Raw genomic sequence first — 25895 nt, 5'->3', positions numbered from 1 at the left:
CCTCAGTAGAATGAAAACTCCTTGAGGAGAAGAAATGATTTCTGTTTTGCTTTGAATCCACAGTGCCCTTGCACACACTTGGTACTTTGTTTATGGGATTTTAATATGAGGAAGAAATTCTTGACAATGATCAATAAATGCTTTCAAGTTTTGCAAAGTGCTTTATATATTTTATCCTTTTAACAATCCTGGAGGTAGGAGCCATTATTATCCCCATTTTAAGAGCTTTTTTGAAGGTAAAATATTTTATTTTACTAATTACACATAATAGCAATTTTCCACATAAGTTTTCTAAAGTTATGTTATCCTCATTTTATAGAGGAGGAAACTGAGGCAAACAGAGGTTAATTGGCTTACCTACAATCACATAGCTAGTAAGTGTCTGGAGCAGAATTCTAACTCTGGCTTTCTCCCCACCTTTAAACATTTTTTTAAATTAATGTTTGTTACAATAAAGTTCCTGGATATCTCCTTCCCTCCCTGCACTGGAGAAGGCATCGTTTGGTATTTTATTTCTATATGTGCATACATACACATGTGTATACATACATGTGCATACACAATACACATGTGCACAAGGCACACCTAAGCAGGCACATCTGTCTTTATGTACACATACATGGATAGGTTTAAATATACATGTGTGAACATACATGTATGCATGCATATATGTATATCTGTTCATATATATAGGTGTGTATATCTATAAAACTGTGTCTTGCTTGTTTCAATTTATCAGTTCTTTCTCCAGAGGTGGACACACATGAGAAGTTATTCTTCCAATAAGATTTACGTTGCTGTATATAATGGTTCTCTTGATTCTGCTCGTTTCTCAGGCCTTCCTGATGGTGTCTAACACTCTACACTGTGAGTAAATATATATATGTTTAATATATAGTATATATGCTCTCTCTCTATATGATAACACTCTATATACCTGAGCTGTCCCACTGAAACTGGGGTGACAGTGGGGAACAGAGAAAAAAATTCTGTTTTCTTGGATCAGATCTATTTTTCTCTTTCATGATATAGCAGAAAGATCTGCTGTAGTTTAAGCAGTGAACAATCGTGATGGCCAAGCCTCAAGCTCAAGATATATTTTTATATTTATTTAAGCCAATTTATATATATATATATATATATATATATATATATATATATAATTTTATATATATTTAAGCCAATGCCATACTTAGCCTTCAATAAGTACAGTTGTACGCGTGGGTTCTAGTCCTGGTCTCTGACCTTGTGGTACTGAGCAAAGCAGTGAATATCTCTGAGCTTTAATCTCTTCATCTATAAAATGTGGAGAATGACATTTTCCTAATCCACTGCAAGGGTTGTTATAAGGATCAAATGAGATGATGCATTGAAAGCGTTTCCTCTTTCTCTAATGTAACCTGTGATTTTTTAGTTCCGTACAGGATGCTGTGAAGGACCTGTGGTGGCAAAGCTCAAATGTGCAATTATTAAATGATCATTTGTGTGTGTGACGGAGAAAGTGTACCTGTGGAAGGGAGGAAGAGATCTAGAAGGTGACGCCGCTGAGATACTCGTTATCTGGACTGCCACACTTTTGTGGCTGGATGGCCAGAAAGGAGGAAAGGAGGTTCTGTGGCCCCAGAGGACGCTGGATCCTCATAGAATGGCTCCAAAGGGATCCTCTAGGCTAGACTCCAGATTACCCTAAGCACTGTGACCAGACCTCCCCTCTGCCCTCTGCCCGGCCCAATGACATTCATTCTGGGTTGAAGAAAATGTCTTGTGTTGACCTGTCCTGGGGAAACAACAACTCCGTGAGTCAAACAGAGAGAATTATTCGCCCAAGAGCACGTCTTGTATTAATCACTTGTTTTGGGAGCTGGAGGTCTTAGTGAGTCAAGCAGAGGCCAGAAAGTGTGGGGCCTGTGTGGAGAGGCTGTCCTCAAGGTGGAAGGCCAGGTTTGATCGGATCTGCTCAGGAGGCCTGGCTTGTATCTGTTTAGACAACAGGTGAGTGATCCAAGGCTGAACTCTCTTGAATGTCATCTCTTTGGCTGGCAGTTTGGAATCATTTGACTCAATGAGCTTGCCCTGGGAAGCAGGATGAGCTGGCCAAAAAATCCTCCCACTTCAGAACCTAAAACCCAAACAGCTGCAGCTTCCCAGGCTGAACCACTGACAAAAATGCAAAAGGGAGCTTAAGGGGGGGAAAAAAAAGACCCAAACAAAAACAGAAAAATGCCACCAAGAGAAAACAACCTAGTCTGGAAAGTGCTCAGGGAAAGGTTCTTGCATTCTCCCACCCATCATCCTCTCCCATTGGGCAGAGTGAGTTCCCAGAACTTCGTATTATTGCACATGGAGTCTGAAATGGAAAGCAACAGCTGAAAACAGGTAGTTTCAGCTTTAGGTAAACCCGGTATTGGATACGGCATCACATGGGGCGGGGGTGAAGAAACACTCATATGATTTGGACTCTGATATAATTCTTCTGCCCGAGCCAAGAATGTGTTGAGGACAGCTGAGAGTGCAAACTGAAGAGGGCCTGGAGGGAGGTCATCTAGGCCAGAGAAAGTCAGCAGGGGTGCACAAGGTTCTAAGACCGCTGGTGGCCCTCCCCAGCTTGGCTATCCTTGAATCCTCCCTTAGGTTAGCCTCACAGAGCTCTGGCATTGGAAGGGACCTCGGAGACCATCTAGGCTGGCCTGGTCTCCTCAATTTCTAATTGAGGAAATTGAAGGATGTTAAGTGACTTGTCTAAGGGCATACAGCTAGTCAGTAGCAGAAAGGTGACTAGAGCCCAGTCTAATGCTCTTTATACTACTCTACTGTGTGTTTCCAGATGATATTTCCCAACTTCAAGTCCAGAACTCTGGTCTTTATGGCTCCTACCTCATCACTGACTATATTAAAAGAGAGGTCGTAGGGAAATTAAATTTAAAAAGACTAGATGTTGTTTAATTTTATTATATAACTCTTTGGAAATAATATGAATCTCCATTTACACAGAATTTTATGGTTTGTAAAAGGAAATCTTGGGGGGTAGGGGTGGGGGTGGAATCTCACACTAAAGCAGGTGCTCTAGTTATTATCTCCATTTGACAGATTAGGAAATGATGAGGTGAGAGGAATTAAGTGACTTGTTCAGGGTCACTTAGTTACAAAGCTCCTTCCTTCCTACCCTTACTTTACATCCAGGGTTAAATGACTTGCCCAGGGACACACATCTAGGAAGTATGTGAGACCAGATTTGGACCAGGTTCTCTGGATTCCAGGCCTAGTTCTAGGCCACCTAACTTCCCCAGCTAGAAAGTTTCCAAAGACAGATTTGAATACAGGTCTCTCTGATTCCAAGACTGTCTTCACTAAGCTTTTCTGAAAGACTATTTTTGGGGTGGTTGATTCATTTGTCCTAATGGGACATTTTCCTCTTCCCCTTTCCTAAGTGCTATCTTTGGCTTGGAGCATTGTTGCCATGTGGTCTGAGCTGTGTTTTCCATTTATCAATGGGACAGATTTAGAATGAAAAATAGTGGAAATATAGATTATTTTAAACCTCTCACTAAAAGAGTAGTTTCAGTGAATTCTGTGTTGGACCCAGTCTTCTGAGTTAGACCTAAGTCAAGCTGGCTGAAAGCTTCCCCCAACATTATATTAGAGCAGGATAAGAATGTGCAAGCTCTTTGTTTATCTGCCACACACATTCACAGCCAATTATAAGATTCTAACCCCTATTGGGACAACGAGGTGGTGCAGTATAGAGAGTATTGGGCCTGGAGTCAGGGAGACTCATCTTCCTGACTTCACATCTGGCCTTAGACACTTCCTCGCTGTGTGACCCTGGGCAAGTCACTTCACTCCATTTGCCTCAGTTTCTTCATCCATATAAAATGAGCTGGAGAAGGAAAATGGCAAACCACTCCAATATCTCTGCCAAGAAAACCCCAAATGGAGTCGCAAAGAGTCAGACAAGACTAAACAACAATTCTACGAGTCAATAGACAAGACTTTTCACACCGGATGCCTACCCGTACAACATAGTTGAACCTTCTGGAATCCAGAATAGCAGTTGAGAAGTCGAGCCGGTTGAAAGCTTCGCCCAAGGTACAATATCCATGGCGCTGAAAGTGAGAGAGGAAGATGAGTCCTTTTTTGGGTAGGCTGAGCTTATTCTGATCAGCAACCCATTCACAACCAGTTTCTGACTGATCTTCAACTACCTGGGACCATCCTGCCCCTCTGTTGCAGCAAAGAGATGAGCTACGACAGAGACAGGCAGAATAGCTACCTAGTTTCAGATATCGGTTGGATTGTCACGTGAAAGTTGGATACTCAATGCCCAGAATGTAACCTGAAGAAATTGTAGTTTTATCTCCTGTTCTACTACCCCACATCACAGAATTTGGGTTAGAAGGGAGTTCCAGGTGGCTGTCTAGTCCAGCTTATATCCTAAAAAGGATCCTCACCACAACCATCCAACAAGTGGCCATCCAACTTCTTCCTGAAGACCCCAAAAGGGGAGACCTGCCATCTCCTGGAGCAGCTCTTTTTAACTCAGTATTTAGATGGGGAAAAGTCAACTGTCCAATTCTGCCAAATTAATTACCCAGATGTAATCAGATCTATTAATGGGCACTTACTTCTTTAGTGCTTCCTTTGTGGACATAGATCCATTTTTCCTGGTGGAAATCTGAAAAAGGGACAAGAAGATACTTTATCAGTACTTTGTAGAACTGCCCAGCCTTTTAGGTGTGTTTCTTTTGCAGCTGTTCCCAGGTTTAATGAAAGTTTTGAAAGAAAAGCCAGGGATCTAAGTAGTGGCATGTGCTCTACTGACTCAGTCCACGACTATGTAAATGTTTAATCTCTACAGTGTATAAATACAGTGAAGAATTTCAATTTACTTGGGTCGCAGGCATCAAGTATGGCCAATAGCCAGCTTTCGTATACTCAAGGGCAGAATTGTTATTGAATTAAAAACAAAACTAAACACCTCTTCCACTAGGTAGGGTGTTTGTATTAAATGCCAAACCTGAAGCTTTTCCAAGGGCTATAAGAAAGAAGATATAAAACAGATGAGACTACAAAGTGAAAAACCTCACAGTACAGATTAAACTGGAGATTTTACATTTTGTGTTTAGGATGAGCAATTCAAAACCCTTTCTTGTATTCACATAGAGCATCAGAGAATGTAAATAGCAATTCCACAAGAAAGAAGAAGGAACAGAACATATATATATATATTTTTTTCAAGATCTTCAAACCACAATCCAAAACAAAAACATTGGAGTGGTCAATTGAATGTGCCCTAGGAAAAATGATTTTGAGTTTTGCCAAATACAAATGACATGGAGGACAAAACAAAAACAAAAACAAAAACACAGGGAGCAGGAAGGTTGATAGAAATGAATAACAAAAATGGATCTACAGCTCCTTATTAAACACTCGGTCAGGTTCCCTTATTTACTTTAAGCTTGAATGACGAGACACAAATGATCTCTGAAGGGGATCCAAATAAAAATGAAAAAAAAAGGAGCAATTAAATTCATTTCCATAAGCAAAAATGAAGTGCCAGCCATGTCCCAGGCACTGTGCTTGGTGTTCCAGATAGAAAGGCAAACAACAAAATAGTCTCTGCCCTCAAAGAACTTCTATTAGGGGATGGAGGAGGGAAGAAATGTATGTTGTTCAGTCATTCAGTCTCTTTTGGACTTTTAGACTCTTTATGACCCCATTTGGGGTTTTCTTGCAGATACTGGAGTGGTTTGTCCATTTCCTTCTCCAGCTCCTTCTACACATGAGGAAACTGAGGAAGACAGGGTGAAGTGACTTTCCTAGGGTCACACAACTAGTTTGCCATTTCCTTCCTCAGCTCATTTGACAGAGGAGGAAATGGAGGCAAACAGGGTAAAGTGACTCACCCAGAGTCACACAGTTAGAAGTATCTAAGGCCAGATCTGAACTCAGAAAGATGAGTCTTCTTGACTTTAGGCTTGACACTAGTCACTGTGCCACCCAGCTGCCCCAGGAAATGTATAAAAATAAGTAAATTCAAAATCATTTTCTGAGGTTGGGGAAAAACAGTAGCAATTATGTTAGTAAGCTAATCATTAATAAATATGGAGAAAGCTACCATGCTTTCCTCATAATGAATTCTCACAATCTCTTCCTATCTGTTCAAATCCATTCCCCAAGTCCAAGGATACTGCCTTACACTGAATTTTGGTTTTGCTGTTCATCAGGTCCTTCTTTCTTTTCTTGGCTGCAATATCATAGTTCAGACTGTTGAAAAGATTCTCCTTGTTGTGCACGTCTTTGGGGCAGTAACTATGAATAATGGAAGACAAGAAAGTATGATTTCAGGGACAGTATAAACAATTATCCTTTTTTAAGGTAAGCTGTTCTTATAAATGACTTGTTCTGGTATAAAACATATGTATGGAGCAGAAAAAAGGAAAAGGCAAATTGTCCCTCCTCCCCCATGCCCAAATTCCATACATTCACAGACTAATCTCTTTTGAGAATATTTATATCTGTGCAGAAAGCAAAGTCAAGAACTTCTCTTTCTTTTTTAATTAAAGTTGTTACTTTAATTAAAATAAAATGCAATGATGCGTTTTGTTTTTAAATCAGAAGCATTTTAGTATTTATTCATCCCCTATCTTGTTAATACAGAAACAGTGAAGCAAAACCAACAAAACAGTTTGTACCCTAGAATACCTTCATTTCCAATGAAAAAAGGAGGCGAGGACTTCATCTCTTCTCTGGGGTCAAGATTGGTTATGAATGCTCCCCCTCTCCCCCCAGCCCATAATAGGTCTCTGTTCTGTACTCAACAAAGGTCCTTAAATGAGAAAATGGCAGACAGTGGCATCACCACTTCATTTAAAGAAAGATTGTGGAATTACAGACTTAGAGCTGGAAGGGACTATCTAGCCCAGTGGACTTTTTTTCTAGGTGAAGAAATCAAGGCTCAACAAGATGAATTGATTTGCTTAAGGTCACATAGGTAGCAAGTAGCAGAATTATGAATCTGAACCCAGCTCTTTAACACTAAATTCTTCACTCTTTTCACTATACCTGGAGGGTGGATTGTTCATACTGAGGAAGGATCTCTGTTAATTGTGGGGACCCCCTTCAACCAGGAAGGCTACAACTTATTAAATAAGTATTTGTACTTCTTGCCCAGAGACACTCAAGTATAGGAGTGAAGATTTGAACCCAGATCTTACTAACTCCAAGTCCAGAGTACCATTCCCTATTCTTGGTTGTTTATAACATTTGAGGGGAAGTGGGAGAAATGGGAGGATGGACTGGGGAGGGAGGGAGGGTCTAGACCATGATTTCATCTATATGAGGAACTCCATTCACCTGTGGCTATCTATAACTCAATTGTTTTGCTTTACTTTCTGTCTTAGTAATAACTCTTGGACAGAGGGGCAAGGGCTAGGCTAATGGGGTTAAGTGACTTGCCTAGGATCACACAGCTAAGAAGTATCTGAGGCCCTATTTGAACCCAGGAACTTCTTTCGCCAGGCCCAGTGCTCTATCCACTGAGCCAGCTGGCTGCCCACAATTCATTTGTAATTTATAGTTTTAGAGTCACCAGGTATAATTTAAGAAGTTAAATAATATACCTATGATCACACAGCAAACAGATGTATGTCAGAAGCAAGAGTTGAACCCCGACCTTCCCCATTCCAAGATGAAACCTTTACCCATAATATTTCTCCACTTCTCATGAAATAATGCAAAAATGGCTTTACTTTACAGAGGGCTTCACCCAGGGGCTCTTTAAATGGTTCCCTTAGCACACATCGAAAATATAACTAGATTTGCAAAAATTTGGTTTGTTTACAACTTTTGAGGGACGAATCCGTAGAGCACAGTAAGGTGGTGAGGTCTCCAAAGGGGAAGGGGCATTCCATTATTAACCATGAGTAGAAGGTGCCAGGGCAGGATCTGGGACCTTGACGCATGTTGACAAGATGATTCCGATAAGACCCCTGAAGAGAAAGAACAGTCTGCACCATTGGATGCATCACCCAGCAAGAGCAGGCTCAGCTCGGGCCACGGGCACACATTTCTCTCTGTTTCTCCCAATAGCTTTGGCCATCATGTGGCGGACTAGAGATGAATGTTCTCTTTCCAGGGACGAGGCAGAAATACCATAGAGCAAGGAAGTCAGGGGGCAGTTCTGACAAATGAGACACAGTGATAGCAGGTAATGTGTACACGGCACTACAGGGATTGCTGTCTCTTGTGTGTGCTGTCTCATCGCGTCCTCCTAGAGCTAGGGGAGGGCAACTATAAGAAGTGTGATTTTTTTTATAAGGTTTAAAAATTTTTTAAATAACAAAAAGCGAGGGTTCCCCCCCCTTCAACTTCCCTTCCCTCCACCACTAAAAAAATAAAAACAAAATTCTTTTAACAAAAACTCATTTTCAAGCAAAACAAATTCCTGAACTGGCCACGTGCAATATAGAGGTGTGTGTCTATATATGTGCATGTGTATCGAAGTGTATGCATATATTATATATGTGTATATATGTATATTTGTGTCTAATTATATGTGTATATGTGTTTGGGCATGTGTATATGTATATATGTATGTGTGTATATAAATATTTAATATATAGATTTATAATATACTAACATATAAATACATGTGAATGAAATATATCTTTAAAAATATATAAATATATATATATAAATTAGAAATACAAATAAAAATATAAACACACAGAGATTTGTGAAATTTTGCATCCCAAGTCCATCTCCTCTCTGCCAGCATGGGTTGTCACTGATTCTCTAGAATCATGGTGGGTCATTGGATGGTTCAAAGTTCTTACAGCTATCCAAATTGTTTCTTTTTACAGTGTTATTTTTATTGGATAAATTATTCCCTACAGGTATTATAACCCCCATTTTACAGATGAAGAAAGTGAGGCATAGGGAGGTTCGTACCACTAGCAGATGCTTCGGTGGCAGGATTCAAATTCAGGTCTTCCTGATTACTGAGGCCAGCACCTGTTCCACAATAGCTCATTGTTTCCCTAACTGCAGATGAAGGCACGGTGATCCACTCTTACTGATTATATTTTATATAGAATTCTATTCGATAAGAAGATAACAGAAGACATGGAAGTTTCCAGTTGGTAAAACCAATGAATTGGGGTGTGTCTGGTCATGTTACAAAAGCATTCCACGCCGTGCTTTAATGTTCAAGTTTCCCAGACGACTTTAAAATACTTCCAACATTTAAAAGGATTTATGGATTTGTCTGTGTGGCTACTCCCGCCATCAACTTTTTGGCCTCAAGTCTTGAGAAGGGCAGAGTAGTGCAGTGGATACAGTTAACTTGGAAGTCTGTAGACACAATGACTAGATACATGAGAGTAAGTAAATCACATCCTTATAGAGTTTCACTTTCTTTATCTGTAGGATGGGATAATTCTATTCATACTGCTTATCTCATAGGGTTACTTGGAGGGGGAAAAATCTTTGCAGACCTTAAAGTGCTAAAGAAATGAGAGTTTAAAAAATATTATTCACGAGTTGCTCTGGTTCCAGTCTCTCTCCACCCCCCTCCCCCCCAATCTTTACCTGGTGGCTGGTCTTCTGGGGAATAGCCTCTCTGAATTTATTAACTAGGCTCGTGTTTAGACAGCCAAAACACAGCCTGTCACTAGAACTATTTTCAGAGACCATCTGACTTGGCAGCTCCTGATAGAACTTGGGTTCTTGGGTCACTGGAATAGGACTTGGTCCAAAAAACAAATTTCAGAGGAGCAAGACAGAAGAGGCAAAGCCAGACAACAATTCATGTGAAAAAGATCTGGGGATCCGAGCAGCCCTTAAGCTTAGTTAGTCAACAATGTAATACAACAGCCTTTGGCTCCATTCAGGGAGTCCCAACTTCTAGAAATAAGGAGAGAGTCATTCTATTTGTACTCTGCCCTATTGAGAGCACATTCGGAGTGTTGGGTTTAGCTCTGAGTGCCACAGTATAAGAAGAGCACTGATAAGTTGGAGAGCTTCCAGAGGAGGGAAACCTGGATGGAAAGCTCCCTTGTGTCTCACCTGAAGATCACCTGGAGAAACTGAGGATGTTTGGCACAGAGAAGAGCAGACTCAGGGGACACACAATTAGTTGTCTTCAAGTATTTAAAGTGGTGTCACTCAGAAAAGAAATTCAAATTTTTCCCTCTGTTCTGAAAGGACAGAACTAAAAAGCAAAGGGTTAAAGTTGCAAAGGAGCAGTAAGGTGGGTTTGGAAGCAGGAAGATTCCTGGCCTCAGAAACTTAGCTATGTGACTCTGGGCAAGTCACTTAACCTTGCTTGCCTCAGTTTCCTCATCTGTAAAATGAACTGGAGAAGGAAATAGCAAACTCCTCCACCATCTTTACCAAGAAAAGAGTCTGATATGACTGAACCACAAAGAAACTGCAAAGAGTACAATTTTGGCTTGGGACAGGGAAAAAATCTGGCCTTGAGATTTTACTGGGATAGGGAATCCTAAAGGAAGAAACTTCATTCATCAAGGCAGGTCAGCATCTTCTGTACAAATTCGTATCTCAGAAACATTTCCAGGGAGTTAAGGAGTTAAGGGATTTGTCCAGACTTATGGAGCCAGTATGTAGAAGAGGCAGGTCTCAAACTTGCCTTACAAGCTCTGGATGCTAACAATTAGAACTTTCCAAAGAGTTCCCCTAGGAGATAATGGGGTCCTCCTCACTGCAGGTCTGCGAGCAAACTGTGGATGATCTGGCCATGGTGGATGAGGATTTTTATTTTTTTTTGGTTAATATGAGTAACACTAGATGGCCACTGAGGCCCTTTACAACTCTGAGATTCTGCAACTCCATGACTTTAGAGGAAGAAGTTAAAATATGATGTGATTTATAGAGAACTTGTCAGTTCATTTAGAGAGTTACATGTGCTAAATCTATCCTATGAAGGATACCTGAAACCAGGGGGGTACAATTAAATGTTGAACAGCTAGCTTTCTGGGAGAAAAATACATGACACACTTTAAAAAAAGTTCAATCTGCATTGTTAACATTTTCTCATCACTTTCTTGAGTCTAGACAGCAATAAAACAGTAAAGTAAGTCCGGATTTGTACTAATCACTGATTTCTGAGGCATCAACGATCATGCTGAAAATTAAATAATTGGTTCTCTCAATTTGATACAAGCTGGCTTCAGCACACCCCTGACTTGGGCTCCATATACTACATATAATTCAGGGGAAGAAATACAAATATGTATTTCAGGATAAATGATTCTTTCAATGGCTTTCAACTGTATCAGTTACTATAGTAGGTATCTTGGCCCTTTTAATTAATAGAATTTTTTTTGGTAGCAAGCAGCAGAGGTAGGTTTGAGGGTAATCTTTTGTGAGGCCACTTGAATACATTTTGTCAAGCCTTCTAATCTTTTCAGCCCGCTTCCTTTCATACAGGATGGAGAGACTATTTTTAGGCTCCAGGTGGATGGCTATCCAGACCTATTTCTTTAGGTCTCTCTTATGGGACTATCATTCAAGTGAAATGGGTAGGAACTTTGATTCCTGAACTGTTGTTGATGCTTTTCTCATAGAAATAATAGTAGCAGCTCAGAGATGGAACTAAATACATTATAGGCAGCAGCAGTTAGATAACACAGTAGATAGAGCTCCCGGTCTGGAGTTGGGAGGACCTGGGTTCAAATCTAGCCTCAGATACTTCCTAGCTATGTGACCCTGAGCAAGTTACTTAACCCCAATCACCCAGACCTTAATGCTCTTCTGCCTTAGAATCAATTTTAAGACAGAAGGTATAGGTTTAAAAAAAGAAATCTCATAGGCTCATAGATTTTGGGCAGGAGGGAGTTTGGAGATCATCTAGTCCAACCCCCCTCATTTTATTGAGGAAGAAACTGAAATGAGCCTAGAGGTAGGAAATGACTTGCTTAAAGTCACAAAGATAGTGAGAAAACAGGGATTCAAATCTAGGTCTTCTGATTCCAAATCGTGCATTCTTTCTACTATACCACCTTGCCTCTTGTTTTTGCTATCCAGGCAATATGCCACAGTGGGTAGAAGACTGGGCTTGGAGTCAGGAAGAACTGGTTCAGATCCTCTCAAATATGCTAGCTACCAAACTAAGTCTCTTATCCTCTCAGTGCCTGAGGCAATAGCCTAGGACTACAGGACTAGAGTTACAGAGGACCAGTGGGGATAATAGTTCATATTGATCCTAGTGTTTTATATATGTTATCTAACTTGATTCTTACAAATCCCTGAGCAAGATAGATGTCATATCTCCATTTTACAGATGAGAAACCGGAGACTTGGAGAAATCACATGACTTGTGTATGACTTGCAAAGATAATATCTCAAACAGGATCTGAACCCAGGTCTTCTTGACTTCAATGTAACCCAATGTTCAGGCCAACAAACAAATGAATAAATAAGTAGAAAATAAGGCAGTAGGAGAGAGGGGGAGGAGATTGGAACTCTTAGTCCCAGGCAGTAACCTGGGGCACCTCATACAAAGCTAAGAAAATGGAAGGAAGGTCACTTGGCTGTCCATCCTGTCCCAGGCACAGTCCATGGCTTGCTTTCGAAAGCAGAGTGAGAACGCTGTGTCTAAGAAGATACTACACCGAGTCCTATTATTCGATAACAAATTCACAGTGCACATTCCACCCCTGTGAAGACTCGCCATAAAACTAAGCTGTCATCTTCTCCATCACAGAAACACCCAGGCAAAGCCTAACAAAGCATTTTCATAAGCTTAGGACATAGCTTGTTACTATTCTTTGGAAATTTTAAATATTTATATTTCATTTTATTCCTTCCTAATTTAAAACAGCCCCCAAAGGAATTTGAGTCCTCTCCCTCACAGAAAATACAATAACCTGCTGTAAGACAGAGTGACTCATTATAAAAGCAAGTTTAAGAATACAATTGATTATGATCTTCCACTGCAAAGCAAAGAAGAGATTGAACCAACCCTGCAATTTTCACTCAGTATTAGCTTTCGGACTCCAGGGGGTAGGGATGGGATGGGAAAAGTGATGAGGTTTATTTGTCTTGCCTGCTTATATTTTAAGCAATAATATATTCAGCTCAATGCTATTTTAAGAGTTCAATTATGTCCGTTTCAGGCAAATTGAAAGCCAATGGAAAATTACAAAAGGATTTCCCTCCCCCCTCCAAGAAAAGCCACCATACTTTAACAACCACAATATTTTTGTTTTTCCCAAATCTGAAACCAGCAGAACCATTGTCTAAAGAGTTTTTCTCTGTGCCCTGTACCCAAAGGCAGGACAGCCTTAGTGGCTATTTTACTGCTAGCAATTGGTACCAGTTAATCCCAACCTTTTTGGGCACCACTCTAGAATAAGGGCAACTGGCTTTTCTCATATGATGGGATACTTTAATGAGACTTTGGAAAAAAGTGGGAAAGTGTCAAGATGAGTCCATTATCAATGTAGAGGTAAAAGGGATCAGTAAGGGAGAAAAAAAATCCCTTCAAAAGCCCCATTTTCCCTTTGTCTATATTTGCTCTAACATCTTAGAAACCTTTAGTGTGACTTAAAAATGTACTTAGATATGGAATTGTCCAGTCCAGGCTATATAACCTATGAGACTTAACTCCACTAAGTAGTCTAAAATCCTACCAACAAATCTACCCAAATACCATGGTGCTGCCCAGCCGATTCTCAAAACCAAATAATCCAATCCAATCAATCCAATTCATGGATATTAAACTGAGGAAATGGAAGGTCACTTGACTATCCGAAGTCTTCCTGGCATGGATAGCCCTGGTATGTCCTAGGCAAAGAACTATGTTATTTCCCTTATATACCTCACACAAAGATCCAATATGGCAACTGGCACAAGATGGTAATAACAACCCATGTTTCTAAAACGTGTCCCTCTCAACAACCCTATGAAGTAAGTCATGCCCCCATGCAATTATCCTTATATCGAAGATGAGGAAACTGAGGCATGGGTGTGTTTAGTGATATGAAGTGGTATAGGAAAGTGGAAAAAGTAATGTACTTGGAGTCAGGAGATCGAGGTCTGAAAATGAACTTTGCCACTTTCTGCCAGTATGACTTTGAGCATATGACCACTCTGTGAGCCTCAGTTTCCTCATCTGTAAATTGAGAAGATTGGTTTGATGCCCTCTAAGGTTCTTTCCCAACCCTCACATAATAGCCCAGGTCTAGAAAGAGGTCAGAGCCACGACTTTGTACTGCAGGTACAAGGGCTCTTTCTGTCCACCAAGTCATCCAATCCTCACTATCACCATATGAGTTAGTTCCATTTAGTATTAAATCGCATTTTAAGTGATGAGGTGACCGAGGCTCCATCTTTAAAAGGCCACACCAAGAGCCAAGTCCTCTGATTCCAAATCCAGTGTTCTTTCCACTACACCAAACCGCTTGTAAGTTGACTGGCATTTGGCTGTTGGAGTGAGACTGGGCCCCTGGAACACTGTCAGAATGTTTGACAGGAGTCCAGAAAATCTGCACTGTTACCACATCAACCCTTCATGGCCTCTTACTTCAGCTGCTCATCGAAAATTTCAGTGGAATTAGGGGAGTATGCAGAGCTTTTGTGTTCACCCTACTTATAGGTCTTCTTTTTTTTGAAGGGATTACCTTCTGTTTCCTCTCTACAGGAGCTGGAGGCAGCTATCACCTGCCTAGGCACCCAGCCCAAACCTGACATCACAGATAACTCAGAAGGGCCCTGAAAACAGTGGGGACATTTAAGATTCCAAAGCCAGGCCCCTGAAGGCCAAATATGCCTTTAAGAGGCTGACAGTCTTCACATTCAACACAGGGAGGACTGGAGTTGTTTACAGATAAAAAAAAGTAAAAACAAACACCAAAGTGCTAACAGCCAGCTGCTTTAGGGCTACCAAAAGGATCCCAGGCTCTATCTCACACTGGGACCTGCAGGGTCGTTGGATCACCTTCGGCTGTCATAATCGGGCTCAGACATGCCAGCCTGAAAGGTGATGGTCAGGGACAGGGAAGGTGGGAGAGAGGGATGAGTAAGAAAAAAGTGGGCTTCAGTTGACCAAAGAAGGGGCAGCCATTTGATCCTGGCCTGGATCTGAGCTTTTCTGGTAAACTGAAACTCCCTTCAGGCTCTTCCACACCAACAGGAGAGAGGCACCCACTGTTTTCTAAGGGAGACTGATACCAACTTATCTTCCAGATGAGGCACAGTAAGAGCATTCACAAGAACCACAGGGGGTGGAGGTGGAGGAAAACTGGAGAGGTTTCATTGGGGCAATTCAATCGGAGGCTAGAAACCTAGCACACGGAGGCAGGTACAGGTGAACCTAATAGCCTTCTCCCCACTGAAGGGTAGGTATATGCAGAGGGCTCTCTTCAGGGAGGAGGAACCCCATGGGTACCACTCAAAAGAATGCTTCACTCCCTACAGTTAATTAACACACTGTTCAGAAATGAAGCAAGTGCTGAAAGAATGGATGAAGAGAAAGTTCCCTGGGCCAGGGGGAAGCATCCAATTAAAAAAAATTGTGAGACAGAACACACATTTTGTAACTTGAGTTCCTATAAGATCGACTTTGGCACCAGAGAAAGAGGACACCAGCTAGGATAGTTTTCCTCATAATTAAATTGTTATCGGATCTTTCATAAACAAGAAATTTCTTTATAGTGCTCCCAAGTAAACTCCCTTTGTGACTGCCCCCATGTATTTTTACAAAATAAAAATCAATATAGCGTGTGCCTCTCTCTCTCTCTCTCTCTCTCTCTCTCTCTCTCTCTCTCTCTCTCTCTCTCTCTCACCCCTGAGATTAAAAACTTGTCCCTCTTTATTGCAAGACAAAGAGAGGTTGATCTGTTACAAACAACAAACAGATGGGGGGCTCTGGAGGTTAAGCCTTCAAAATAACCACATTTTCCTGATAGTTTGCTTAGGATTTGGTGCCAAGCACTCATCCAAAACAACCATTTCAAAGGCTTGAATAATTAGGAACCTGGCCCAGTGACAGAACTCCCCATCTCCACTATCGAGAGGCTGAAGATGCTGCATTTAACTGAACATAAGGGTAAAAGGAAATAATAACAATAATAATAATGACAACCAGCATTTATGTAGCATTTTAAAGATTGCAGAGCACTTTGCAAATAGCTCATTTTATTCTGGCAACCATCTGGAATGGTAGGTGAAGACAGAATCAAAGAATTTAAGAGTTGCAGATTTCCTTAAAGTTGGAACCATATTGAGGCAATACCAGGTTTATGCCTACACTCCTTCACAGGCAACATATCTAATTCCAGCCCTCATTTTCCTTTGGTTCAATGGGATGCTTTGTGAGAGAATTCTGCTGAGGCTCACAAGATATTCCAGATCACCTAAGTTATTGACCTTCCATGGCCTTGCCATTACTACCTGGATGAGCATAGGCAAGTCACTCCTCTGGGTCTTTGTTTCCTCAATATAGTTGGAGAGAGAATCAGTCTTGAAGTCAAGAAGACCCGTCTGTGACACATTCTGGCTGTGTGATCCTGGACAAGTCACTTAACCTTTTAGTGACCCAGGAACTCTCCAAGACTATAAATGACTGATGAGTGGCAGATATCCATTGATGCACTGGGAATTCCCCACCTGGTGAACTCATAGCTCCAGCTTTCCTCTCCTCCAATGAGATAGGATGGAACAAAGGACTCTAAAATGTTTACCAGCTGGAAATCTAGGATCTTATGATCCCTGTTATTTAACTATAACAGCAGGAGAGCCCCTGGATTCCCAAATCTGAATATTTGGGATTGTCTTAGCTCCCACACTCTCTAGCTGTGTCACCCCAAGAAAAATCACTTCCCTGCTCTGGGGATCTGTTTCCTCATCTGTAAGATGGGCTCTTCACTATCTACACCTCACACGCGGTGAGGAAAAACTTCAATATGAATATGATTTCTAGTTATTGGTATAACAAGGTTAATCTCTTCAGCAGATGGCTGCTTTTTCTCCTCTGAGCAGATCAGGTGTGGACTTAGAAGGAGGGAGGAGGTTCACAGAAGGTTAGTGGGCTTTTTATTTTTGGCAGATGGGTTCCCTTTGAAAAAAATTGTTTTTAAATCACAATAGAGACATTAAACAAACACAGGGCGGTAACTGAGAAGCAGGTGCAAATGTTGCCCCCTCCTTCCAATTATCCCCAGCTTTACAAGCAAGGCCAATAAGAGCACCCCTTCCCGTGGGACCAGCTGGCTCTCCTAGATCCCATCCTCGAGACCGGAGGCTGCTTCCTGGCTCCCTCCCATTCTTTCCCCCCCCTCCTCACTCCCTTTTTCCACAACTCTGCACTGCAGAGCCGAAAAGGCTGGGAAAGAGACAGGATGAACGCGCTCTGCTACGGCCAGCCCAGGCTACCTGAAAGCGATGTCACAGCCTCTTTGGGGACTGAGCTCAGAGAACATTAGAATGCAGGGCACAACCGAGCCTCCGCGGCTGCTCTCTGCCCAACGCACCCCGCAGACAGACAAAATCCACGCTCCATCTAAACAAGCTCAGCAGATCCCGAGAACTAAGCCTTTCAAGCAAGAGTGCCTTCTTAGCGGTTCTCATTTCGGGTCTTTCATGGGGCACAGATAGCTCTCAAAACCCCTTTCTCCTCTCCACCTTACAAAGTTCCTTGTAAACACTTATCCAAGGCTATGCTGAGCCCTGTTCCCTGAGCGCCCTAGCGCCCCGCTGTCCCAGGTCCATCTCCTCCAGCTTTCCCGCAAGGATTGTTCCTTCCGCTTCCCAGCTCCAATTTGGGACCAGAATCCCGGAGGGTGGACATCCTGGGGAAGGACAAGAGAGCTTGCATAGCAAAGCTCTGGGCACTATCTGGGTAGTAATGGGATGGGTCGGGACCGAACAGGACAGGATGGTAAAGGAGGAAGAAGCTAGGGCGCTGTGGAAGAGGAATTCCCCTCACCTGTTGATGTCGCTCACGAAGCCACTACTTTTCTCATCCAAGAACCGCTTCCAGCCATCCGCGGTCTTCACCCAGTTCTGGCCCGGGGACCGCCAGTCCTGCCCAAGGAATGGCATCTTGCCCGTGAGCGACGGCGGGGAGGACCAGACGGGACTAGACGGGACGGGACGCACCGGGACTAGCCCAGCAGCCTGCGAAGCGTGCGACGCTAGGACACTTTTCGGGCCGGGGACGCCCAGGGGGTGCTGGGGCGCTAGGGGAATGGACGGGGTCCGGCTGGACTTGGAATTGGAAGGGGGAGTGGAAAAAAGAGGATGCGGTGTGTCGTGGGATAGGGTCCGGGTCCGGGTCCTGATGGGCTTTCGGAAGACTGGGGAGAGCAAGGGACGAAGAACGAAGTAGGGCGCTTCGGTGTCCACTGCTCCTTCCAGGGAGTCTGGCTTGGACGCCGGGGCCGCAGTATTTATCCAGGGCCCGCTGGCGGCTGTTCTTTGTTGCCGGAAGAGCTGCCTGCTTTTTAGCCCAGCCTCCCGGCCTGGGAGGACACGTGGCTTTGTTTATGGGCTCGGCTTGTTTTGGTGGCTGCCACTGCTACAGCACCCTTCGCAGTTGCACAACCTCGCACCAGTGGAAACTTGAAACCAGGAAGCAAGATCCTTTCTCCCCTCTTCTCTTTTCCATCCCCAGGTTCCTTCTTCTCCTCCTCGGCCCATCAAGGAGCAGCTGCTGAGAGGCAGCCGTGTCTATAGTCCCCATGAAACTTGGAGTTCCTTTTCCTCTCCTTGTCCCTGTCATCTCCTCTCCTCTCCTCTCCTCTTCTCTTCTTCCCTGCCCTCCTCTACTTTCTCCGTCCTCCCTTCACCTCCTCTCTCCTCTTCTTCTCTCTCCCCTTTCCCTCCCCTCTTTTCCCTTACCTCCCTTTCCCTCCTTTCTTCTTTCTCTCCTGTCTACTCCTCTCCTCTCCTGTCTTTTCCTCTCCTCTCCTCTCCTCTTCTGTCCTCTCCTCTCCCTTCTCCCCTCCTCTCCTCTCCTTATCGAATTGAAGAAGTTTCCCAAATTGTCCAGATTTTTTTTTGAGGGGGACATGCATCCAGCAGATAGGACACAGGGAGCTCTTTGTGATGGGCAAACTCAAGTTCAGCCACCCCTACTCATGGCCTACTTTCAACATCAACCTGGTCCCTCTCTCTGAAGGTTCTTCTTCTCAGTGTTTTTATTTAATTAGGGAAAAGTCTTCATTTTCATCAGGAATTAACACCCTATATTCTTAAAAAAATTTTTTTTTAGTTCCCATTTCTGTCTTACTTCAGCCCCCCCTCTGCCCATTGAGAAGGCTAGGAATGTGATATTTATTAAATGTGTGAAATCATGTAAAACATTTCTATATTAGCCTTGTTGAAAAAAAAATGCAATAACAACAACAAACAAACCCTAGAAAAACAAAATAAAAACAATATGCTTCAATGTGCATTCAGAGTGCCTTAGTTCTTTCTATTTAGATATAAATGGATAGCAATTTTTATCCTGAAATTCATCCTTTGGAACTGCCTTGAATCAATGTATTGATAAGAATAACTAAACATTTCACAGCTGATAATCATTACAGTGTGTCTATTGCTGTGTACAACATTCTTCTGGTTCAGCTAACTTCACTTTGCATCAGTACATAGAAATCTTTCCAGATTTTTTTGGCACTATCCCCTTCATCATTTCTTACAGCCCAATAGTATACCATCACAATTTTATTCAGTCATTCCTCAATCGATGGACATTCCCCTCAGGACATCCTATAGCCCTGTTGGTGAACCTATGGAACATGAACTGGAGGGAGGTTACTCCCTTCCCCCTCTCCACCTCCAGCCACCTGAGGACATTTCTCTCATCATCCCAACCCTGTCTGAGATAAAGGGATGGGGCTCACATGCTGCAGTTTGGGCACTTAGTCTCTAAAACTGTTCTCTATCACCCCCCTATAGTCTTATCAGGTTCATTGGGAAAAGCCCTCAATTTAACCAGGGGACTATCTTCGCCTTTATCCATCCTCTTTACACATCACTTCTCAGACATGGAAGGGATTTTAGAGATATCTGATTATTTTGTCTTTCCTCTACTTCTTACTCCCCCCACCCCTTTGGTAAAAAGACCATGATAGTGGAAAAATGAAACAAAAGAGGAGGAAGAAAAAAAGGAGAAAGGAGAAGAAGTTGGAGCAGTTAGAGTCCTATGCTGGCACTTAGCAGCTATTTGGGAGAGGCCCTCTTTTCTCTCTCCCTTTTCCTGAAGTGATCAGGACAGGTCTCCAAGTCCCTTGAAGTGGGATGGGGAGACCTTATGCTCTTTGCTAAACCAGAGCCTTGTTACCTCCTCCAGGTCTATAGAACCCCCTCCATTCCAGGGCACCTGTGGGCTTCACTTTGATGGCTATTTTTCTTTTGGTGAATAGGACTGGATTTTTATTTCTTCCATCACAGAAACTGCTTAACACTCCAAGGACTCACAGCCCTCCTGAACAAATATGGAAAACATACAATACTCAAACCATGTCTGACACTTATTATTCTTCCTCAGAGTTAAGGACTCCTTTATGCCACTGCTGAACGGCTCTGTCACTACGGACTGCCCTATTAGAGCAACCCACAAGGGCCAGCACTCCTAGCCAGCCATGGTATGGCTTTTTTTTTGGGGGGGGGGTGAAGAGTTGGCTTCCAATGAACTAAAAGATAATCCGGGCGGTAGTCTTCTCTCAAAAGCATGCTGACAAAGGAACTTTCTTCTAGGCAGCTGTGGCTCATGTTACTTAAGAAGTAACTGGTGGGAGGTAGCTAGGTGACTCAGTGGACAGCAAGCTTGGAAATAGGAGGTCCTGGGTTCAAATCCGATTTTAGACACTTCCTACTTATGGGACCCAGGGCAAGTCACTTCACCCCTATTGCCCAGCTCTTACCACTCTTCTGCCTTGTAACCAATATATAATCTAGATTCTAAGATGGAAGATAAGATTTTTAAAAAGAAATAAAAAACAGAAGTAACTGTGGGAAGCTGGGTGGCAAGTGAACAGGATGCCTGGCCTGGAGTTGGGACGACTTGGGTTCAAATATGACCTCAGACACTTCCTAGCTTTTTGAGCCTGAGTACTTAACCTGGTTTGTCTAGACCTTACTAGCTCTTCTGTCTCAGAGTTGTTATTAAGATAGAAGGTAGGGGTTAAAAAAGAGGAATCTGGATTGCTAGTGTTAACCTGTGCTCCTAAGAGGAACTATCACAGCAGAAGAAGACAGGTGGGGACTTGAGATGAATTCAATTCAACAAACATTTATTAGGAGGATACTATTTGTAAGCTGCACCTGGGGTCAGAAACCCTGGGTCCAAGTCCATTCTCTCACCAGAGCCTTCCTTAGCATGTGGCAACAGGCTCCAGGATTCCATTATTGGAAGGACAATTTACTTACTCCTTTAGAGCTCAAATTTCCTTCCTGTAGTATCTTCTGTACCGTGCATTACCAAGGAAGAAGGCTAGAATACTCCTTCTCCTAGCACAACTGCATAGGTGGCTGGCGTGACTGCTGCCGTACTCATCAGTGTCCTTGCCCCAGATGAACTAACTTCTTCTTTGTTATGTGTCAGTTCAGGGTCACCTGTATGACTAGTTGCTTCACTTCTCAGTGGCCCAGGTAACTACTGGGAACTGGAAGGGACCTTAGAGGTCATCTAGTCCATCACTCTTATTCTACCGATGAGAGAACAGATCTAGTAAGATTGGGTGGCAGAGGCAGGATTTGAATCCCAATCCTTTGACTCCAAACCCTTTGTATATGTAATGCTTTAAGAATATAAACTATAGACAAGCTGCTCAGATCTGCACTGGTAGAAGGAGTTTCCATACCAGGTGTTCCCTATGCCAACAAAAGAATAAGAATGGACAAAAACAAGGAAAGAATGTCCTTGGCATTGTGCTAGGTGTTAGGGATTCAAAGACAGAAATGAAAAACAGTCCCACCATCCTGGAGCTTGAATTCAATCAGGGGACACAAAAAAAATAAAATTCTTGTTAAGTTGTGTCCAACTTTCATGACTCCATTTGGGGTTTTCTTGGCAAAGAAACTAATGTAGTTTGCCGTTTCCTTCTTTAGCTCACTTTATAGATGAGGAAACTGAGGTAAATAGGGTTAAGTGACTTGCCTAGGGTCACATAGCTAGTAGGTATCTGAGGCTAGATTTGAACTTAGGAAGATGAGTCTTCTGGCTTCCAGGTCCAGTGCTCTATCTCCTGTGCTGCCTAACCGCCCCACAAACAAGTAAACAGATAGATAAATAAATACAAGATAATTTGAGAGGAGAGAAAGCACTAGTAATTAGTGTGATCATGAAAGGCTTCCTGTAGGAGGTAGCCCTTGGGCTGAGGCTTAAAGGAAGCAATGAATTCTAAAATTTGAAGTGAATTTTGAGAACGGAGTATATTCCAGGCATAGCGAATGAGCTTGGGCAAAGACCTGGATGCAGAAGATGAAACTTGCAAAGTGGGCCACCTTCTTTGGAGCAGAGATTCATGAGGAATGCAAAGAGTCTAGAAAGGTGGACCAAAGCCAGTACATTAGAGCTTTGAATGTCAGACTGGAGTTTGCTTTTTTCCAAGATTCTTGAGCAGGGGAGTGATGTGGCTAGATCTACACTAGACCAACCTATGTCTGAACAAGAATTTCCTCTATATTACTGGGGTCACTCAAGTAGAAACAGATGCTTGTGGGCCACATACTGACTTAGAAAACCAAAAAACAACATCATCTGTCCTATCGTATTTTTACTTTTCTAGGGCTACTAGGTGGCCCAATAGAGTACCGGGCTTGGAGTCACCGATACTTGTCTTCCCTTGTTCAGATCTGACCTCAGACACTTATTAGCTGTGTGACCCTGGGTAAGTCACTTAACCCTGTTTGTCTCAGTTTCCTTATCTGTAAAATGAGCAATTGTAGGAAATGGCAAACCTCCCTAGTATTTTTTTTTTTGCCATGAAAATCCCAAATGGGGTCACAAAGCGTTGGACTACTGAACGACAATAGCAACAATTTTTGTTTTTATCAAACATTTCCCAATTGCTCTTTAATCTGTTTCCAGTGGCATCAAGATCTTTGCTGGCTGCTTGAGGCAACAAGTATCAAATTGATTCCTCTGCCCTATGTCATATCTAATACAACATTCTGGCCTTTATATGAAGTCCTCCAATGATAAGGATAACTCACCACCTCCCACCTGAAGCCCAATTAATTTATTTTTCCTCTTCCATGCATTGCTTCTTATTCTAGGACTCTGAATAGAATTAGGATAAGTCGAATCCCTCTTGTACATGATATACAGCCTTTCAGGAAGGAAGACCCATCACGGGCCACCCATCCAACCCTCTCCAAAGCATTTCTTCTCTGGGCTAAACATGCCTAATATCTTCAAGTGGTCCTGCAAGCAGCTCCAATTTGGGAACCCTCACCCTCCTGTTTTTCCTGCTCCAGATGTTCCGAAACTTTGATGGTCAGAACTGAACCCTTCCAGATGTGTCCTGAGAGGGGCAAGGTACAAATGAACTCACCTCCTTATTCTTGGAAGCTCTGATTCTCTTAATGCAGCCTTTTAGATGAAGACTATTTTTAAATAGCCACAATTTTCTGAATTAGCTTTCCCACCATAATAATATAATTAGACTGGGAAGAGTAAAAATAGCTGGAGAAAGCAATTTGCAAAGATAAAAGTTCTAAATGCTGTAGACAAGATAACAAATTAGACCCTGCAAGGTTAGCCTTTGTGGGAGATAACAATTTTTATCTTTGAGGAAGTGCAATCGGGAGAATGGGACAGGTTCCTATACCTCACTTTTTTTTTACTTTAAAAATGATTTATTTTTCATGAAAAGACAAAAGCATGCTGTTTATGACATGACTCTATTCTGCTTTGGTCTCTGAGTATCAGATATAAAATTTGGCTTTATCTTAGACCAGAACTGTTAATGTTTCAAAGTTAAGACTTCTCAAAAGCTTCCTAGTCCTCACCTTTAAGACAGCCAGATATAGTAGAAAAATTGTGGCATTCAAAATCAGAGGACCTGGGTTCAAATTCTGTCTGCCAATTACTATCTCTGTTACTTTAAGCAAGTTACTTTTTGTTTTTTTTCTGGGCCTTAGTTTCCTAATTTGTAAAGTAAGGAGGTTGGGCTAGGCAGCCTCTAAGTTAGGTTCTTTCCTGTTCTAAATCCATGTCTTCTTCCTTAAACCACCTTTTCCTTCATCATTCACACTCTTTTAAAAATGAATATTTTATTTTATATATTACAAGTAAAATTTTTTAACATTAATTTTCATAAGTTTTGAATTCCAAATTCTTCTTCTGACCCCACCTCCCTCTCTGTCCTTCCCTCCCTGAGACTATAAGCAATCTGATATAGATTTTATATGTGCAATCAATCATTCATCACTCCCTTTCAGCTATTCAAATATATCTTATCTTTAAAGACCTTGGCTTCCTCGGTTTTTATAGGGTCTCCTCAAGCTTCTCCTACTTTGAGTAGTTAGGTGGCTCAGGGGATAGAGCTCTGGGCTTCGAGTCAGGAAGACCTGAGTTCAAATGTGGCCTTAGATACTTATTAGATATGTGACTCAACTTCTGTCTGCCTCAGTTTCCTCAGCTGTAAAGTGGGGATGATAATAGCACCTACCTCTCAGGGTTGCTGTGACAATCAAATAAGGCAATAATTGTAAAGCCCTTAGCACAGTGCTTTGACACATAGTAGGTGCTATTAGCACCTACCTCCCAGGGTTGCTGTGGGAATAAGATGAGATAATATTGACACATAATAGATACTTAATAAACAGTTGTTCCCTTTCTGTGAGGAGACTTTGTAATCTCTATCCCATCAAGATGATAAACATGTCCTATTTTATTTCCGAATGACCTTCATGAGAAAAGTCAGCAAGTTTGCTATGCTTTTGGGGGAAGGGGTTACCATGGGGGCTGATCTTGTTGTACAGTATTTGTGAATTACTCTGAAAGCAACAGACCAGTGAAATAGGTTGCAGGGTAAAGAGACAGAGGCAGGTGGCCAAAGCATACTTCACAAAGCAGGTCAGAACCCATTGGAGCGTTTGCCCAAGGCAGGGATAGGTTGTTAATTGCCCCTGGGCTTACAGCTAGTAAGTGTCAAAGTCTAGATTTGAATCCAGGGCTTCCTGTCCTTAAGTCCAACACAGTATCTACTAGGCCAAGCCTTCTCTAGTCCTTAGAGTAAGCTCCCAAGGGCAAAATAAAATTATTCAAATTTCTACCCAGGGCTTTGTGACCTAATTGTTCATAATAGCTTCATATGGGAAGTTGCTATGAATCTTCGCTCTCATTGCTATATTTTCTGATGCCTGACCTTGGACAGTTTGCATGTTGCTATTTGTTATTTATTAAATATCAGCAGTGGAAACCGACATTATCCTTCCCAGGAGACTTGAAATCTAAATTTAAAAAGGCAGACATGACACAAATATAGCCACTCCATTGGAAATCTGGGTGGAGTGATCTATTTCTTCTTGCTTAGAAGAATTACTCACAGACATGATGATGGTGTTCTCCAGTAGACTGTAAGTTCTTTGAGGGCAAGGTCAATTTTGTCTTTGTCTTTGTCTCTCTTGCACCTTTTTTAAAATGGGAGTGTCCAGACCCATAATTTTACTGACTTAGGGAATTCCTACTATGACAGAAGCAGATGTGCAGTTCATCTGAAACTTATAATTTTAGAAAATTGCTTGGAGATATGTGAAATTTGGGGCAGCTACATGGCCGAGTGGATAGAGATTGGCAGGTCACTTAACCCTGTTTGCCTCATTTTTTTCCTTCCCTTCCCTTCCTTCCCTCCCTCCCTCCCTCCTTCCCTCTCTCTCTCCTTCACTCCCTTCCTTCCTTCCTTCCTTCCTTCCTTCCT

At 42.3% G+C, this 25895-nt stretch overlaps 1 protein-coding gene across 1 annotated transcript in view; it reads right to left on the bottom strand.

The window, feature by feature from the left end:
• FBXO32 (F-box protein 32) overlaps nt 1–18926 on the bottom strand; it is a 48915-nt gene extending 29989 nt beyond the window's left edge. Inside the window, exons 1-4 of the mRNA XM_001370399.4 lie at nt 17948–18926; nt 6197–6309; nt 4623–4672; nt 4011–4103 (exon numbers count right to left, since the gene is read on the bottom strand). Of these exons, the coding sequence (XP_001370436.1) occupies nt 4011–4103; nt 4623–4672; nt 6197–6309; nt 17948–18063 (372 nt within the window). The 5' untranslated portion in view covers nt 18064–18926. The remainder of the gene's footprint in view (nt 1–4010; nt 4104–4622; nt 4673–6196; nt 6310–17947) is intronic.
• Between the last annotated feature and the right edge of the window lie 6969 nt (nt 18927–25895).

Source organism: Monodelphis domestica, chromosome 3 (genome assembly GCF_027887165.1).
Source record: "Monodelphis domestica isolate mMonDom1 chromosome 3, mMonDom1.pri, whole genome shotgun sequence".
Classification (NCBI taxonomy): domain Eukaryota; kingdom Metazoa; phylum Chordata; class Mammalia; order Didelphimorphia; family Didelphidae; genus Monodelphis; species Monodelphis domestica.
This window is presented reverse-complemented; position numbering and strand designations above follow the sequence as displayed.